This window comes from Chiloscyllium plagiosum, chromosome 33 (genome assembly GCF_004010195.1).
Source record: "Chiloscyllium plagiosum isolate BGI_BamShark_2017 chromosome 33, ASM401019v2, whole genome shotgun sequence".
Lineage (NCBI taxonomy): Eukaryota > Metazoa > Chordata > Chondrichthyes > Orectolobiformes > Hemiscylliidae > Chiloscyllium > Chiloscyllium plagiosum.
Window position 1 is genome coordinate 39,205,826 of NC_057742.1, and position 17,907 is coordinate 39,223,732.

The 17,907-nt window shown below is 41.1% G+C and overlaps 1 protein-coding gene across 4 annotated transcripts in view; it reads right to left on the reverse strand.

Annotated features, from left to right (window-relative positions):
• The window catches only part of LOC122540028 (corticotropin-releasing factor receptor 1-like), a 345,294-nt gene that overhangs the window by 60,652 nt on the left and 266,735 nt on the right, over positions 1 to 17,907 (reverse strand). For all 4 annotated transcript variants that reach the window (XM_043675338.1, XM_043675340.1, XM_043675337.1 and 1 more), the window contains one exon: positions 13,382 to 13,454. In XM_043675338.1, coding sequence (XP_043531273.1) covers positions 13,382 to 13,454 — 73 coding nt within the window. The remainder of the gene's footprint in view (positions 1 to 13,381; positions 13,455 to 17,907) is intronic.

Consider the following 17,907-nt stretch of genomic DNA (forward strand, 5'->3'; position numbering starts at 1 on the left):
ATTTACCAGGATGTTGCCTGGAATGGAGAATAGGTCATACGAGGATAGGTTGAGAGTGCTAGGCCTTTTCTCATTGGAACGGCGAAGGATGAGGGGTGACCTGATAGAGGTTTATAAGATGATCAGGGGAATAGATAGAGTAGACAGTCAGAGACTTTTTCCCTGGGTAGAACAAAGTGTTACAAGGGGACATAAATTTAAGGTGAAGGGGGGAAGGTATAGGGGGGAAGGTATAGGGGGAATGTCAAGGGTAGGTTCTTTACCCAGAGAGTGGTGGGGGCATGGAATGCGCTGCCTTTGGGCATGGCAGAGTCAGAATCATTGGTAGCCTTTAAGTGGCAATTGGATAGGTACATTTGTGCTTAAGCAGGACAAATGTTCGGCACAACATCTTCGGCCGAAGGGCCTGTTCTATGCTGTATTGTTCTATGTTCTATGTAAATTGGTCATGCTAAATTACCCATAGTGCTCAGGAATGTTTAGATTAGGTGCATTAGTCAGGGGTAAATGTAGAGTAATAGGGTAGTGGAATGTGGCTGGGTGGGTTTTCTTTGGAGGGTTCGGGCCAAATGGCCTGTTTCCACAGTGTAGGGATTCTATCACAATGGAAGAGAGGTCACAGAAATGTTGCATGTGATTCATAATTAATGTAACTCTTTATTAGGCAGAACTGCTTGCATAACTTTAGCAGTCTTCAGTTGACAGACAACAAATGGACTAACCTTGATGCAGTGCATCAGAGATCATCCTCCACTACATGACACTACAGCCTTAGTATTTCAGGATGAAGTGGGGATTACCCTTTGTTTCTGTCAAAGAAAGAGGCAGAAATGGTAAGAAATAAAAATGGCAAAAAAGGCAAAAACCAGCTACTGAAGGGCATAGTCATTTAGCATATTGTTGTAAAAATGGAAACCATCATTTGCTAGAAATGAAACTGCGGGCCATCCTATTATTTTAGATGGCACTTTTCATGAAAACTCAGTTGCCTCTTTTTGAGCAGGATCGGTCTTTTCTCGAAGAAGATATTGCAACATTAAAGCTGTGGAAAGTTGTGCGTGGAGTCTGAGGAGATGGGGGAAACACTAAATAAATATTTTTCCTCAGTCTTCACACTGGAAAAAGACAATGTTATCAAGGATAATACTGAGATACATGGTGCTCAACTAGATGGGATTGAGGTAAAAACAATGACTGGAGATGCTGGAAACCAGATTCTGGATTAGTGGTGCTGGAAGAGCACAGCAGTTCAGGCAGCATCCGAGGAGCAGTAAAATCAACGTTTCGGGCAAAAGCCCTTCATCAGATTGAGGTTCACAATGAGGAAGTGTTAGCAATTCTGAACAGTTGAAAATAGATAAGTCCCCTGCACCGGATGGGATTTATCCTAGGATTCTCTGGAAAGCCAAGGAGGATATTGCCAAGCTTTTGGATTTGACATTTAATTCAACATTGTCTAAGGAATAGTGCCAGAAGACTGGAGGATAGCAAATGTTATTCCCTTGTTCAAGAAGGGGAGTAGAGACAACCCCGTTAATTATAGTGAGCCTTAGTTCGATTGTGTGTAAAGTGTTGGAAAGGCTTATAAGTGATGGGATTTATAATCATATAGAAAGGAATATGTTGATTAGGGATAGTCAATATGGTTTTGTGAAGGGTAGGTTGTGCCTCACAAACCTTATTGAGTTCTTTGAGAAGGTGACCAAACAAGTGGATGTGGGTAAAGCGGCTGATAAGGTGTATATGGTTTTAGTAAGGTGTTTGATAAGATTCCCCATGGTAGGCTTTTGCACAAAATACGGAGGTATAGAATTGAGGGTGATTTAGTGGTTTAGCTCAGAAATTAGCTAGCTGAAAGAAGACAGAGGTTGGTGGTGGATGGGAAATGTTTATCCTGGAGTTCAGTTACTAGTGGTGTATGCAAGAATCTGTTTTGGGGCCACGGCTGTTTGTCATTTGACCTAGATGACCTAGATGAGGGTGTAGAAGGATGGGTTAATACATTTGTGGATGACACTAAGGTCAATGGAATTATGGACACTACCAAAGGCTGTTGCAGGTTGCAGAAGGACATAGAAAAGTAGCAGAGCTGAGCTGAGAGGTGGCGAATGGAGTTTAATGTGGAAAAATGTGAGGCGATTCACTTTGGAAGGAGTAACAGGAATAAAGAGTACTCGGCTAATGGTAAGGTTCTTGGTAGTGCGGAAGAGCAGAGAGATCTCAGTGTCCATGCACGTAGATTCCTGAAAGTTGCCACCAGGTTAATGAGGTTGCTAAGAAGACATACAGTTTTTATCAGTAGAGGGACTGAGTTTTGCAGCCATGAGGTCATGCTGCAGCTGTACAAAACCCTGGTGTGGCTGCACTTGAAGTATTGCGTACAGTTCTGGTCACCACATTATAGGAAGGATGTGGAAGCTTTGGAAATTGTTCAGAGAAGATTTACTATGATGTTGCCTATGATGGAGTAAAGGTCTTATGAGGAAAGGCTGAGGGACATGAGGCTGTTTTTGTTAGAGAGAAGAGGGTTGAGAGGTGACTTAACTGAGACATACAAGATAATCAGAGGGTTAGATAGGTGGATAATGAGAGCCTTTTTCCCCAAATGGTGAAGGCTAGTACAAGGGGACATAGCTTTGAATTGAAGGGTGATAGATATAGGACAGATGTCAGAAATAGTTTCTTTACTCAGAGAGTAGTAGGGGTGTGCAACGCACTGCCTGCAACAGTATTAGACTCACCAACTTTCAGGGAATTTAAGAGGTCATTCTATAAACATATGAATGATAAAGGAATAGTATAGGATAGATGGGCTTCAGGTTGATTCCACACTTCAGCGCAGCGTCAAGGGCCGTAGGGCCTGTGCTGCACTGTAATGTTCTATGTTCAATGTCTATTGATTGCACTAAACTTGTCAATGATCTCCTCCACCACATTCACTCCAGACTCACCATTGCAAAAGGGTGGGGCTTATTTTCAATTTCTCTTAAGACAAAGGCTGATAACAGAGGAAAAGAATTTGGTGGCCTGCACAGGAGAAGAAACAACAGCAACTACAGCCATAGTTAGATGAAGACATTCCTCCCAGAGCATAAGTCTGGACCACTTTTGAGAAGCAATAGCAAAATCTTATATTAGTTCAATTACTAATGAAAATACATGAAGCTCCACAAATTTCTACAGCCAGTAAAGCAACTATAGAATCAGAGCTATCTAGGATTATGGAGTTCGAAAGAGATTGCAAATCATGCAGGTCTGAGACTTCCAAAGCCAATGATTAATTATTGAAGTTTAAAGCAAAATGGAAAGGCAGAAGCCAGTTTACTTCAATACTCAGAAGTTCATAAAGAAGACCATTCAGAGAAAAAAATGTGATTCTGATGGATGATGTCACAATTCAGCATGCAGAGATGGCTGCTGGAGGCTGCTTGCCTCCAAACTTTCAACAAGCTACAGAAACACTAAAGAGCATTTTCAGTCAAAGATATTGAGTTCTTAGAATTCCTTGGTAAAGCTTAAAGTTAGCATCAAAACAAACATCAACAGCTCAAACCTCAACCAGTATTTACACAGTCTGGCTACCTCAGTGAGACCATTGCACAAAGCTTGTAGCAGTCAAACAATGCAATGAAGCCTTTCAGGCTGAAGTCAAGACATTTCCTGAAGATGTTCTTTAAAAAAAGGTACTAAGAAACTATTGTTTTCACCCTTGTCTTTTTCACTGATGTGCCAGGCTTCTCTATTGAGAATGGAAATATTTATAGAGTCATTACTACCTGACAGTTTTTAATTGTCCACCATTATTCATGATTGGATGTAACAGGACTGCAGAGCTGATATGATCCATTGGTTGTGGGATTGTTTAGTTGTATTTGTCACTTACTGCCTATGCAGTTTGGCACTTGATGCTATATTGTAGCTTTACTGGGTTGACACCTCATTTTTAGATATGCCTGGTGCTGCTCCTAGGATGCCTTCCTGCACTCTTCATTGAACCAGAGTTAATCCTTGGCTTGTACAAATGTATAGATTCATTCTTGAGCTTGTCTTATGTCATATGTTGCAATGTTAATAAAGTTGAGTACTTTAATATTTTTAATGTCTTTTAGAGTTCAATCTGTTAACTGGAAAAAAGACATAACACAACAGTTAAACATGGAATTGATGTTATGTAGCAAGAATTTAAGTAATTGTGAGAATGGAATGTTGATCAGACATGAATAGTTAGTTTGACTGGATTCAATTCCATACCTGTAAGACAGAAATTGGTCATTGTTTGTGATTGATTTTGCTTGGAGCTGCAGGATCAAGAGGAGGGAATGTGGTCAGGTGGCCAGCAGCAGAAATGGCTACAAGACTGGTTAAGAACTACAATCAAGTATTCTGGGAATTTTGGTCGAGCAAGTTGACCTTGCAACCAGGACAGGCTGTGACCTCGGTTTCCTGTCTTAACCAAATAAGGCCAGTGTCATGGTTTCTCTTGATATATTGCCACCATACTACCTTATATGGAGCATAGAATGTGACTGTTTATGACTGTTTACCAGTAAAATCCAATGGCTGGGATTGAAAAATTTGATCAAGGTTTAGTCTATTCACTGGCTGAGTGCCAGAGAACTTGCTGGAAACCAAGTACATTTTCGAAATAAGTTAGCAGAACAAAGGATTTTTTTGGGAGAAGCCTTTGAGACCCCACTTGATATAGGTAATAAATGATATGGGTAATAAAGGGGATGAGGTCCTACAAGCAGAATTTAGAGAGTTAGGAGCCAAGTTAAAAAGTAGGACCTCAGAGTTAGTAATCTCAGGATTGCTACCAGTGCTATGTGCTAATCAGAGTAGAAGTGAAAGAATAAACAGAATGAATGAGTGGCTTGAGAGATGGTGCAGGAGGGGAGAGTTCAGATTTTTGGGACATTGGGACTGGTTCTGGGGGAAGTGGGACTATTACAAATTGGATGGTCTAGACCTGGACCGGACTGGAACCAATGTCCTTGGGGGTGCTTTTGCTTTTGCTGTTGGGGAGGGTTTAAACTAATGTGGCAGGGGGGGTGGGATCCAAATGAGGAAGTTGGTGGACAGTTAGGAGGTAGTAACTAAAGCCTGTTAAGAACTAGATAATGAAGTCAGCGTGACTAAGGCGAAGAGTAGGCAGTGAGCAGATGATGAACGCAAAGAGGCTGGTGGTCTGAGGTGCTTTTGGTTTAATGCAAGAAGTGTAGTAGGTAAGGCAGATAAACTTAGGGCTTGGGTTAGTACCTGAGAGTGTAATGTTATTGCTGTTAATGAGACTTGGTTGAAGGAAGGACATGATTGGTAACAAAATATCCCATGATATAGATGCTTCAGGCAGGATAGAGAGGGAGGTAAAAGAAGTGGAAGAGGTGCATTACTGGTCAGACAGGATGTCACAGCTGTGCTGAAGGAGGGCACTATGGAGGACTCGAGCAGTGAGGCAATATAGGCAGAACTCAGAAATAGGAAGAGTGCAGTAACAATGTTGGGGCTGCACTACAGGCCTCCCAGCAGTGAGCATGAAGTAGAGATACAAATATGTAAACAGATTATGGAAAGATTTGGGAGCAACAGAGTGGTGGTGATAGGAGATTTCAATTTTTCCAACATTGAGAATCCCTTGGTGTTAGTGGTTTAGATGGAGCGGAATTTTTAAGGAGCAGAATTTGTAAGGAGCTCCAGGAGAGTTTTCTAGAGCAGTATGTAAATAGTCCAACTCGGGAAGGGGTCATACTGGATCTGGTGTTGGGAAATAAGCCTAGCCAGGTGGTTGAAATTTCAGTAGGGGATTATTTTGGGAATAGTGATCACAATTCCATATGTTTCAGAATACTCATGGATAAAGATGAGAGTAGTCCTAGAGGAAGAGTGCTAAATTGGGGGAAGGCCAACTATAGCAAAATTCGGCAGCAGTGTGGATTGAGAGCAGCTGTTTGAAGGTATATTCACATTTCATATGTCAGAGGCTTTTAAAAAGATCTTGATTAGAGTTTAGGACAGACATGTCCCTGTGAAAATGAGGGATAGAAATGGCAAGATTAGGGAATCATGGAAACAGGTGAAATTGTGAGACTAGTTAAGAGGAAAAAGGAAGCATACATAAGTCCAGGAGACTGAAAACAGACAAAGCTTTGGAAGAATATCAGGAAAGTAGTACTAATCTGAAACGAGAAATTAAGAGGACTAAAAGGGACCATGAAATATCTTTACCAAACAGGGTTAAGGAAAATCTCAAAGCCTTTTATTCACAAATAAGGACCAAAAGGATAACTAGAGAAAGGGTTATCCCACTCAAGGACAAAGGAGGAAAGTTATACGTGGAGTCGGAGAAAATGAGTGACATTCTTAATGAATACTTCGCATCAGCATTCACCAAGGAGAGGGACATGACGGATGTTGAGGTGAGGGATAGATGTTTGATTACTCGAATTCAGGTTGGCATAAAGGAGGGAGGAAGTGTTGAGTCTTGTAAAAGACATTAAGGTGCACAAGTCCCCAGGTCCGGGCGGGATCTATCCCAGGTTACTGAGGAAGCAAGAGAGAAAGTGGCTAGGACCTTAAATTTTATCTTTACAGCATCCTTGAACACTAGTGAGATCCCAGAGAACTGGAGAATGGCTGAAGTTCTCCCCTTGTTGTCATCTGCCAACTTGCTCATCAGACTACCTATACCTTCCTCGAGATCATTTCTTGTTTAAGAAGGGTAGTAGGGATAATCCAGGTAACTATCAATAGGTAAGCCTGATGTCAATGGTAGGGAAGCTGCTGGCGAAGGTATTGAGGGAGAGAATCTATTTACATTTGGAGGAAAATGGGCTTATCAGTGATAGGCAACATGGTTTTGTCCAGGGAAGGTCATGTTTTACCAACTTAACAGAATTATTTGAGGAAATGGCAAAGTTGATATGAGGGAAATGCTGTAGATGTCATATATATGGACTTCAGTAAGGCATTTGATAAGCTTTTGCATAGTAGGCTGATGGAGAAAGTGAAGTCGCATGGGGTCCAGGGTGTACAAGCTAGATGGATAGAGAACTGGCTGAGCAACAGGAAACAGAGAGTAGTAGTGGAAAGGAGTTTCTCAAAATGGAGAACTGTGACCAGTGGTGTTCCACAGGGATCCGTTTTGGGACCAACTGTTGTTTTTGATATATACAAATGATCTGGAGGAAGGTACAAGTGATCTGATTAGCAAGTTTGCAGATGACATTAAGATTGATGGAGTAGCAGATAGTGAAGGTACTGTCAGAGAATGCAGTAGAATATATAATCTATAGTAGATAGATTAGAGAGTTGGGCAGAGAAATAGAAGCTGGAGTTCAACTTGGGCAAAAGCGAGGTGATGCACTTTGGAAGATCCAATTCAGGAGCAAACGATATGGCAAATAGAAAAGCCCTGGGGAAAATTGAACTACAGAGGGATCAAGGAGAAAGTGAGGACTGCAGGTGCTGATTAAGTTTTGCCCAAAACATCGATTCTCCTTCTCCTCGGATACTGCCTGAGCTGCTGCGCTTTTCTAGTACAGAGTGTTCAGGTCCATTGTACCCTGACGGTGGTAACGCAGGTTGATAGAGTGGTCAAGAAGGCATACGGCCTTTCCTTCATCAGACAGGGTATTGAGTACAAGATTTGGCAGGTCATATTACAGTTGTATAAGACTTTGGTTCGGCCACATTTGGAATACTGTGAACAGTTCTGGTCACCACATTATCGCGAATGCTTTGGAGAGGATGCAGTGGAGGTTCACGGGGATGTTGCCTGGTATTGGTGGCGCGAGCTATCAAGGGAGGTTGAGTAGATTATCATTATTTTCATTACAAAGACAGAGGTTGAGGGGGTGACCTGATTGAGGTCTAACAAAATCATGAGAAGTATAGACAGGGTGCATAGCAAGAAACTTTTACACCAGAGTGGGGAACTGAATTACTAGGGGTCACTAGTTCAAAGTGAGAGGGGAAAAGTTTAAGGGAAATATGCGTGGAAAGTTCTTTACGCGGAAGGTGGTGGGTACCTGGAATGCGTTGCCAGTGGAAGTTGTAGAGGCAGGCACGACATCATCATTTAAGATGTATTTCGACAGATACATGAAGGGGCAGGGAGCAGAGGGATACAGACCCTTAGAAAATAAGCAACAGGTTGAGATAGAGGATCTGGATCAGTGGAGGCTTGGACCTGTTACTGTACTGTAATTTTTTTTCTCTTTGTTCCTTGAGAAGGATGGGCCCTGAAATAATCTTCAGAGCAGACAAAGAGCCATGAGGTGAGATCTACACAAAAAACAAAGCTGGCCACTACACTTGAAATGGGATAATATTTGTTTCGAGCTAAACTTAAAGTTAGATGTCAAGTTAAATGTGGGTAAAGTTGAAGTAAAAATGAAATTAAATGAAGTCAATTAAGTAAGAAGTAAATGTTGCAACAAATATATGTTTATATTGAGTATTGGCACTTCGTGTTAAAATAAGGAAAGGTTTACTTAAGTAAAATCTGCGTTGGTTCCCTGCCTTTTGTCTGTCAAACAAGGGAAGAAAACCTGAGTAAAAAGCTTGAGCATTCATTTTCATGCAACAGTATATCGGGCTGTTGCTTGACTAATGTATGGGACAGCTCTCCCAAACTGACATAAGTCCCGAGTTGTGAATAAGAAGGACACTGTAAGGTTGACAGAGCAGTGCTTGCCGTTGTTGTTTCCAGTGTCTAAGTCAATATCCGGTGTTCTGTCTTGTTTCATTTATTTGTTCAGACTCACATTCATAGAGTCATAGAGATGTACAGCACTGGAACAGACACTTTGCTCCATGCCGATCAGAAATCCTAAATGAATCTAGTCTCATTTGCCAGCATTTGGCCAATATCCTTCTATACCCTTCCTATTCATATACACATCCAGATGCCTTTTAAATATTGTAATAGTACCAGCCTCCACCACTTCTTCTTGTAGCTCATTCTATACATGCACCATCCTCTGCGTGAAAAAGTTGCCCCTTAGGTCCCTTTTAAATCTTTGCCCTCTCACCCTAAAGCTATGCCTTCTAGTTCTGGACTCTCCCACTCCAGGGAAAAGTGCTTGGGAGCCTCCTGTGAAGCGCTTCTGTGATCTTTCCAAGAAAGATCACAGAAGCGCTTCACAGGAGGTTCCCGAGCACTGGGGATGTCACCTAGACAGGGGACGAAACGTCTGCAACACAAATTCCCAACTCGGTGAACAGTGTTTTACATGGTCCAGCCAGATCTGGTGATGAATTGTTAAATCAGTTATTCGCGATTTACATTCCTTGGACAGTACGGATTGAGGGAGAAATGGCTAAAGTAAGAGGTTTTTTTGCTGCACCACAAGATAGCTATCTGAGGATGCTAATTTTTCCCTAGAGCAACTTTTGCATTATTTTCCAGGTCCCAATAGTGTTGTTTATTATCTCATTTGTTTTTTCCCCAAACACAACGTATATATTGGGAAATAAGGCAGGACAACTGACTGAGGTATTCGTGGGCGAGCACTTTGGGACCAGTGACCATAATTCTATTGGTTTCAAATAGTTATAGAAAAGGGTAAGTGCAAGATCAAATCAGACAGGAACTTTCTAAAGTTTATTGTGGGAGGCTGTTCACTGGCAAAGTGACATCTGGCAAGTTTTCATCAGCAAGACAATCAACGTTTGGGGCCTATATGTTCCAATTAATGTGAAGCTCAAAGCTGTCGGGAAGAGAAATATTGAGCCTCTGGTCAAAAAAATGAAGGAGGCACATCTCGGGTATCGGCATCTGGGATCTATCAAATCCCTTGGCAAAGTATAGGGGTGTAGAAGTACACTTAAGAGGGAAAACAGGAAAGTAAAAATGGGACATGAGATAGCTTTGACAGATAAGGTAAAAAAGAATCAAAGTATATTAACAGTATATTAACAGTAAAAGAGTAAGTTGGGATGGAATAGAGGCCTTTAAAGATCAATAAGGTCATCTATTTGTGAAGCGACAGGAGATCCTTAGAGATATTTGTCATCAGTATTTACCATGGAGAAAGACACAGAGAAATCAAGGAAGTAAATAGTGATCTCTTGAAAAGAATTCACATTACAGAAGAGCATGTGCTGGAAATAGTTAAACCCCTGGGACAGGATCAAGTGTATCCCAGGGCATAGTGGAAGTGAGGGAAGAAATTGTGGGATCCCTAGTGCCTACAAAATTAGCTTATGGTAGATAGAGATAGAGGATGGTGGAAGAAGGTAGATTTTCAGACTGGAGGCCTGTGGCCAGCAATGTACAGCAAGAATCAGTACCACAAACAATTTGAATGAGAAGATAGGAGGAATGGTTAGTAAGTTTATGGATGACACAAAAATTGGTGGTATAGTGGACAGTAAAGATTATCCAAGAGTACAACAGGATCTTGATCAACTGGGCTAGTGGGATGAGCAATGGCAGATGAAGTATAATTCAGATAAACGTGAGGTGTTTCATTTTGGTAAGACAAACTAGGGCAGAACTTACATAAGTAATGATTGGATTGTTATTGAACGGACAGACCTAGGGTGCAGGTATCTAGTTCCTTGAAAGTAGAGTCACGGTGCCGAGCTTGCCTTCATCGGTCAGAGCACTGAATACGGGAGTTAGTACATCATGTTACAGCTGGACAAGACAATGGTAAGGCCACATTTAGAGTACTGCATGCAATTCTAGTTATCTTGTTGGATGTTATTAAATTGGGAAGGATGCAAAAAAGATTTACAAAGATGCTACCAAGACTGGAAGGTTTGAGTTATAGGGAGGGATTGGGTAGGCTGAGACGTTTTCCCTGGAGTGTAGAAAGCTGAGCGGTGACTTTATTGAGGTTATAAAATTATGAGGGGTAGATAAGGTGAATAGTCAAGGATTTTCACTCAGCATAGGGCAGTCTAAAACTAGATGGCATAAGTTTAACGTGAGAGGAGAAAGATTTAAAACGGACCTGAAGGCAACTTTTTCATAGAGAGAGTGGTGCGCATATGGAACAAACAACCAGAGGAAGTGGGTAGAGGCAAGTATCATTACAACATTTAAAAGATATCTGGACAGGTACATGGTGAGGAAAGGTTAAAGCATGGGCCAAATTGTCTGGTTCCGTGCTATATACCAGAGAGCAGGAAAAATTGAGATATTGGTTAAAGATGAGCACCAAAATAAGACATTGCTGAGAGTAAAAGCTGTGGGAGACAAATTCATAACAATGACCTGCAAGAAAACTTTCAAACCCTTGAGTTGGCAATTGGAAAAGAGCATTTTGAATGAGAAATGAGAGGATTAAAACTGGTGAAATTCTGAAAGAAAGAGGAACTGTCAGCAGCTTGTGAAAAGCTGGATACTGGGCTGATATCTCTCTGCCCTCCCCACCTAATCTGAGGCAGATATTCCCTCCAGGGGAATTTTGGAATTTCCTGGAGTCATTGTTCTACCTGATTCAATGGAATTGATACAGACAAGTCAATTGTGAAGGTATCCCAGGGACTGATTGATGCGATAAATATCTATTAGTCCTATCAATGCATATCCGAAATGATGAATATGCTATTCCATGTCCACAAAGAAATAGCAGAAATAAATGAAATCAGATTTTATGATTCCACCAGTTTTCTAGCACTGGAACTACAAAAATACATAGACAGAACTCAGCTCCCTACTGCTGAAATCTGCCTGGATCTGATTAAATTGAGACTTTGATTAATTCAGGGAGTCAATGATCTCATTCTCAGGTATGGGATCCTGCAATTTCAAACCAGCTTTTCACAGTTACCCCACTTTACTGTGACAGTAACAGGGTCATTAGTAGTGATGATAAAGTGCTGGAGTAAAGGGTTAGTGACAAAGTAAGGATTCCTTTACACTATTGTCTCAAATACTCCAAGTCAATCACAGGATAGGTTAGATCGAGAGTAAAGTTGAACTATTCCAGAGTGAAATAGAAAGGAAATTCTTGTGTTTAACATTTTTTACGACTGTTAAGTGTCTCAAATACTTATCCAAAGAAGGATATCATCGGCATACTTTCATGATTCCTGTCCTCAACTGTCTCAGCTGGCCAATTCTAAAGCTGCACATCTCGAGGCACAAGAAGTCAGGAGTTGTACTGAATTAGGAGACTTCAAGTCCAAGTTGTGATATTTTTCCTTCCCTTCTATAGCTTCTCCATAACAGTTTACGTGGTCAGTTTTTGTCCCCCTAGGGAAGATCTCTCTCATTGAAGATTCTGTGGCTCAATTTTTGAAAGGCTACCTCCTGTTTGACGGTAAATCTTTGAGAGAGTTAGTTGCAAGATATGGGAAGTGTTTGATTACTTCTATAGTCTACAGCTGGAGTGTATTCATTGTTATAAAATATGGCAGCTAACACCCAAAAACAATATTGTGAGAATGACTGAATAGTGTGTCTTTCACCAAGTTAATCAGGCAGGACAATAGAGGAACTGTTATCCTCCTCTTCAAAGCAGCCTCATTGTTTATATCCACTTGAACTGGCAGACAGGATGTCAGTTTAAAACTCAAATAAAAGCACAATACTGGGAAAACTCAGTGGATATGGCAGCATCTGCAGACAGAGAAAAACAGAGTTAATATTGAGTCTGGTATTACCCTGTTCTGAAGGCGATTCATACTGGATTTGAAACGTTAATTCTGTTTTTCTCTCTCCACAGATGTTGGCAGACCAACTGAGTTTTTACAGGATTCTCTGTGTTTATCTTAGTTTAACAGTCCAACCAAAGGTTGGCATCTCTGACAGGGTCACATACTTACTCAATACTATCACACAGCATCAAACTTGATTTTAGTGCTTGAGCCCGAAAGTAGACTTGTAGTCAGAATCTTGTACTTCAGAGTCAAGACTATGAGGCACTATATGACAATGCAACATTGACAGGCAACATTGACTTCACTTCAAGTTTGTCATTGGCTTGAAAATGTTTCCAGAAAGTTGGTGATTTTGAAAAGAGCTGTACAAATGCAAATCTTTGTTCACTCTCCAGTTCTCCTCTGGATGCTGTAAATGAGGATACCACTGTTTTCCTACCACTATGTGAATGGCTTTGTACTGAATTAAAAATAACAATAATTGCTGTAAAAACTTAGGAAGTCAGGGAGTATCTGTGGAGAGAAGGAGAGAGACAAGAATGCTTCAGCACAATTGTCAATGACCTGAAATGATAATTCATTCTCTCCACAGATGCTGTCTCAGCTGCTGAGCCTTTCCAGCAGCTTCTATTCTTAATTTGGATCTTCAGAACCAATAATATTCTGCCTGGTTTCAAAGTAACTTAATTTTAATATGAGCTGATGGATCAAAGCGCTTCTTTCTCTATTATCACTGTAGTTTTTTTTACTATGTATCTACACTTACCAGTAACACCAGGATCACTGGGCCTTGGTAGATGTAGTCAATGTATTTTCCTGACCGCTTACCAAACCAGCACCTGAAGTCAAACAAATAAATTGTGACACAAGAGAACAAAACTGTACATTATTACCCAAACTGACTTTCTCATCTTCAACCTTTAGCCCCCTGGTTTATCTGCTCACTGTGTGAGGATACTATGGCTTTAAGCCGTGTTGGGTGGCATGGTGGCTCAGTGGTTAGCACTGCTGCCTCACAGCACCAGGGACCTGCTTTCAATTCCAGCGTCAGGCGACTGTCTGTGTGGAGTTTGCACATTCTCCCTGTGTCTTGCATGGGCTTCCTCTGGCTCCGGTTTCCTCCCACCATCCAAAGATGTGCAGATTAGGTGAATTGACCATATGCTAAATTGCCCATAGTGTTCAGTGTTGTGTAGGTTAGGTGCACTAGTCAGGGGTAAATGTAGAATAATAGGGTAGAGGAATGGGTCTGGGTGGGTTACTCTTCAGAAGATTTGTGTGGACTTGTTGGGCTGAATGGCCTGTTTCCACACTGGAGATGGTGTATTCTGTTGTCTTTTGTTAATAAAGAGAGGATGAGACACAGGTGATGAGTGATCTGTCCTAAACCAATAAAAGTAACAGCTTGTGATGCCTTGGAATTTTCTTTAAAGTTGAAACTTTAGAATCAGCCTGAATAGGTGGAGTCAGGCTCCCATAGAACCAAGATTTTAGCTTAGTTTTCAGAGGTTGTTGGGGTTTTGAAGTTGGCTGTGGAAACTCTCTCTCTCTCTACCAGATCTTTCTCTCTTTGCTCCCAGAATTGCAAATGAGACAATCTACTTTACTGAATTTTCCTTTGCTGGGGTGTGTTTATGGGATGTAACTACATTGGAACAGTTGCAGTTTAGGAGTTAAATAATCTATTACTTTGTAAAGTTTTTCAATGGAGTTAATTATACCAATTCTTCTTTCTTTTATTTATATTTTAACTGTGGGGCAAGAATAAATAGTGTTTTGCTTAAAGTCAAGTAGTGTATGCAATCAAATTACATCTGGAACACAGCACCTTCAAATAAAAAGTCTAGGCTATCTCCTTGATATATTTGAGGGGGGCGGGTGATGCAGGTATTGTTCTGGTCCATAACAAATGTAACTACAACCTCACTCCACAAATAGCTATGATGTGGAGGTGCCGTCTGATTTTGTCATCAGGCATAGCTCATTAGGCAACACTGTGTACCTATTTGTGGACAAAGTCAGAAATCACACCGGCACCAGGTTATAGTCTAACAGGTTTATTTGAAATCACAAGCTTTCAAAATGCTGCTCCTTCATCAGGTGAAATGGCTTCATACCCACTTCATCTGACAAAAGAGCAGCTCTCTGAAAGCTTGTGATTTCAAATAAACCTATTGGACCTGGTTTTGGTGTGATTTGTGACTTTGTCCACAAATAGCTACACAGTATTGCATAATGAGCTATGCCTGATGACAAAATCTGACGGAACCAGGGTCTCACATAGGCTCTCTTACTATCCCTTGTTTCTAGTTAAGCTCAATAAACATCTTAATGTTCACTTTCCTGATCTGATGTTACTACACGTAACAATGGCGACCAGATCCATAGAACAAGAGACAAACAGCACAAAGCGCCTGAAGTGAGGCCCTAAACAAGTTATTTCGACAAGGTGAGTGACTGGGAAAACACATGGCAGCTGTGGCTACACACTTCGGTGTGAAAAGCAGAGAGAAAGAGTATAATTCAAATAGTGAAAAATTTGGAAGTGCAGATATACAAAGAGATCTGGGTGTCCTTGTACACCAGTCAATGAAAGTAGACAGGCAAGTAAGCAATTAAGAAGGCAAATGGTATTCTCACCTTCATTGTAAGAAGGTTTGAGTTCAGAAGTACAGGTTTCTTACTGAAGTTACACAGGGCCTTCATGAAACCACACCTGGTGTATTGTGTGAAGGTTTGGTCTCCTTCCATAAGAGTAAGTTCAGCAGATTTTCACTAGGCTGATCACGGCAATGGCAGGACTGTCCTATGAGGAGAGATTGATTCAACTGGGCCTGTATTCATTAGAGGTTAGAAGAATGAGCAGCGATCTGGTTGAAGTATGGAATATTTTAACAGGTTGGATAGACTAGATGCATCAAGGATGTTTGCCCTGGTTGGGTCATCTCGTCTCAGGATATGGAGTAAATTATGTAAAAACTGAGATGAGTAAAACATGACTTCACTCAAAGGTAATAAATCCATGGAATTCTCTATGACAGAAGTTGGTGAAGACTAAATTACTGAATATATTTAAGAAAGAAACATTTTTATTTTTTCAAGACATAAGAGAAGTGGGAAGAAAGTGGGAATGTGACAAAGGATTAGCCATGATCATATTGAATGGTGCAGCTGGCTTGAAGGGCAGAATAGCATTCTCCTAGTTTCTACATTTCGATGATAGCAGAGTGCTACAGGTGAATAGCAAGGCCAGATCAGTAAGCTGAGGAAGTGACCACTGCAGATGCTGGAGATCAGAGTCGAAGGGTGTGGTGCTGGAGAAGCATGGCCGGTCAGGCAGCATCTGAGCAGCAGGAGAAACAACATTTTAGGCACTTCATCAGTCCTTCCTGATGATGGGCTTATGCCTGAAATGTCGACTCTCCTGTCCTCGGATGCTGCCTGTGTGACTGTACTTTTTCAGCACCACACTCTTCGAGCACAGTAAGCTGAACCTGGAAGTGTGAGGAAAAAAAACTGAAGAGAAACTTAGCAGTGACAGACAGGAATGAATAACGGACTTGAAAGCACACTTGGGATCCAAAACATAGAGATACAAAGCCCACAAAAAGACTAGAAAATGGGGTAAAGCTCACAACAAGGACCATCTCAAGTCACGTGTAAGTTAATTGATCACAGTGAGTAAAACATCACAGCAAATCTTTTCAGTGATAGGTAGGAAAAAAGTACTCAGTCTGCCTGCTGAAAATGTGAGAGAAAAGAGAGTCTGCTGAAGAGAACCATTTGCAGAAGCTAGTCCTCACCAGTAATGTAGTCTTGAAACCAAGAGACAGACTGGTTTGGAGTTGTATTGGCAACAGAAAAGAGAAAACAGACCACAGCAATCTGCATCAGTTAGATTGGTGAATGCTGGGGAGAAAATCAAATTCTTTCTGGGGAATGTAGCATACCTACTGCATGCTGTCAGATCCTCTGATTTTGCAGATGTATGATACAAATTTAGATATGCAGACATTATGGTTAATGGCAAGAAAACTGCTTTTAAATTTAACATAGGGACTGATGTATTTATTCTTTCAGATGCCCGCCCAAGATTGAGACAAGCAAGTTTTCCTCAGATCTCCTCTAAACTACTTTATCCTCACTTTAAATTTGTGTCCTCTGGACTTGGATATGTCTGCCATTGGGAAAAGGATTCTCATGATCCAACCTATCTCTGCCTCTCATAAGTTTGTAGACCTCATCAGATAACCTCCCTCAGCCTTCTTTGATCCAGGGAAAACAACAAACACAGCCTATCCAGTGTCTCCCTATGACTGTGACTTTCTATTCCAAGCAACATCCTGGCGAATCTCCTCTGCACCCTCTCCAGTACAATCAAGTGCTTCTGACAGTATGCTGACCAGTACTGCACAAGTATCACATCTGTGGCCTAACTGAAGCTCTATAAAGTTACAACAAGACTTTGTGTTTCCTATATTCTATGCTCCAGCTAATGAAGGCAAGCATCCTGTGTGTCTTCTTCACTGCAGTAATTGTAATAACCTCAGAATATGAGTTCCCTGGCTGGGGCTGTGAATCTGGTTTAATAGGGAGCTCTGACTGACATAAAAAGGGTAAGCGTCAGTGATAATGACACTCTGGTGTCTGATTATATGTCAATAAGGGGTGACAATGACAGGATACCAGCCTCTGAGAGTTATTTCATTCACCATCCTGTTTACTTGTGCTGACACTGTCGTGGATTTATAGATTTGTACATAAAGGTCCCTTTGTTCCTCACTACTCTCTAGGGACCTACGATTCATTATGATGTCCTTCCTTTACTAGAGCCCCCAAAATCCATCACCTCACAGTTATCAGGATTACATTCTACCTGCCATTGATCTGCCCAATTTATCAGTTGATCAGATCATCCTCCTCAATATCAATAACATCACCAATTTTTCATGTCATCTGCAAACTTTGTAATTATACCTTCGACATTCACATCCAAGTTGTTAGTGTACATAGGAAACAGTAAGGGTCTCAGCACTGATCATGTGGCACGCTATTGGTCACAGGCTTTCAATTGCAAAAAAGACCCTCCACCATCTGTAAGCCAATTTTGGATCCAGTTTATCAAGTTGCTTGAATCCCATGGACTCTTACGTTTTGGACCAGCCATCAATGTGGGACTTTGTCAAAGGTCTTACTGAAGTCCATATAAACCACATCAACTGCACTCAATATATTTAGTTACCTAAATTCAATTGAGTTAGTCAGAGAAGTTCTCCCTCTAACAAATCCATG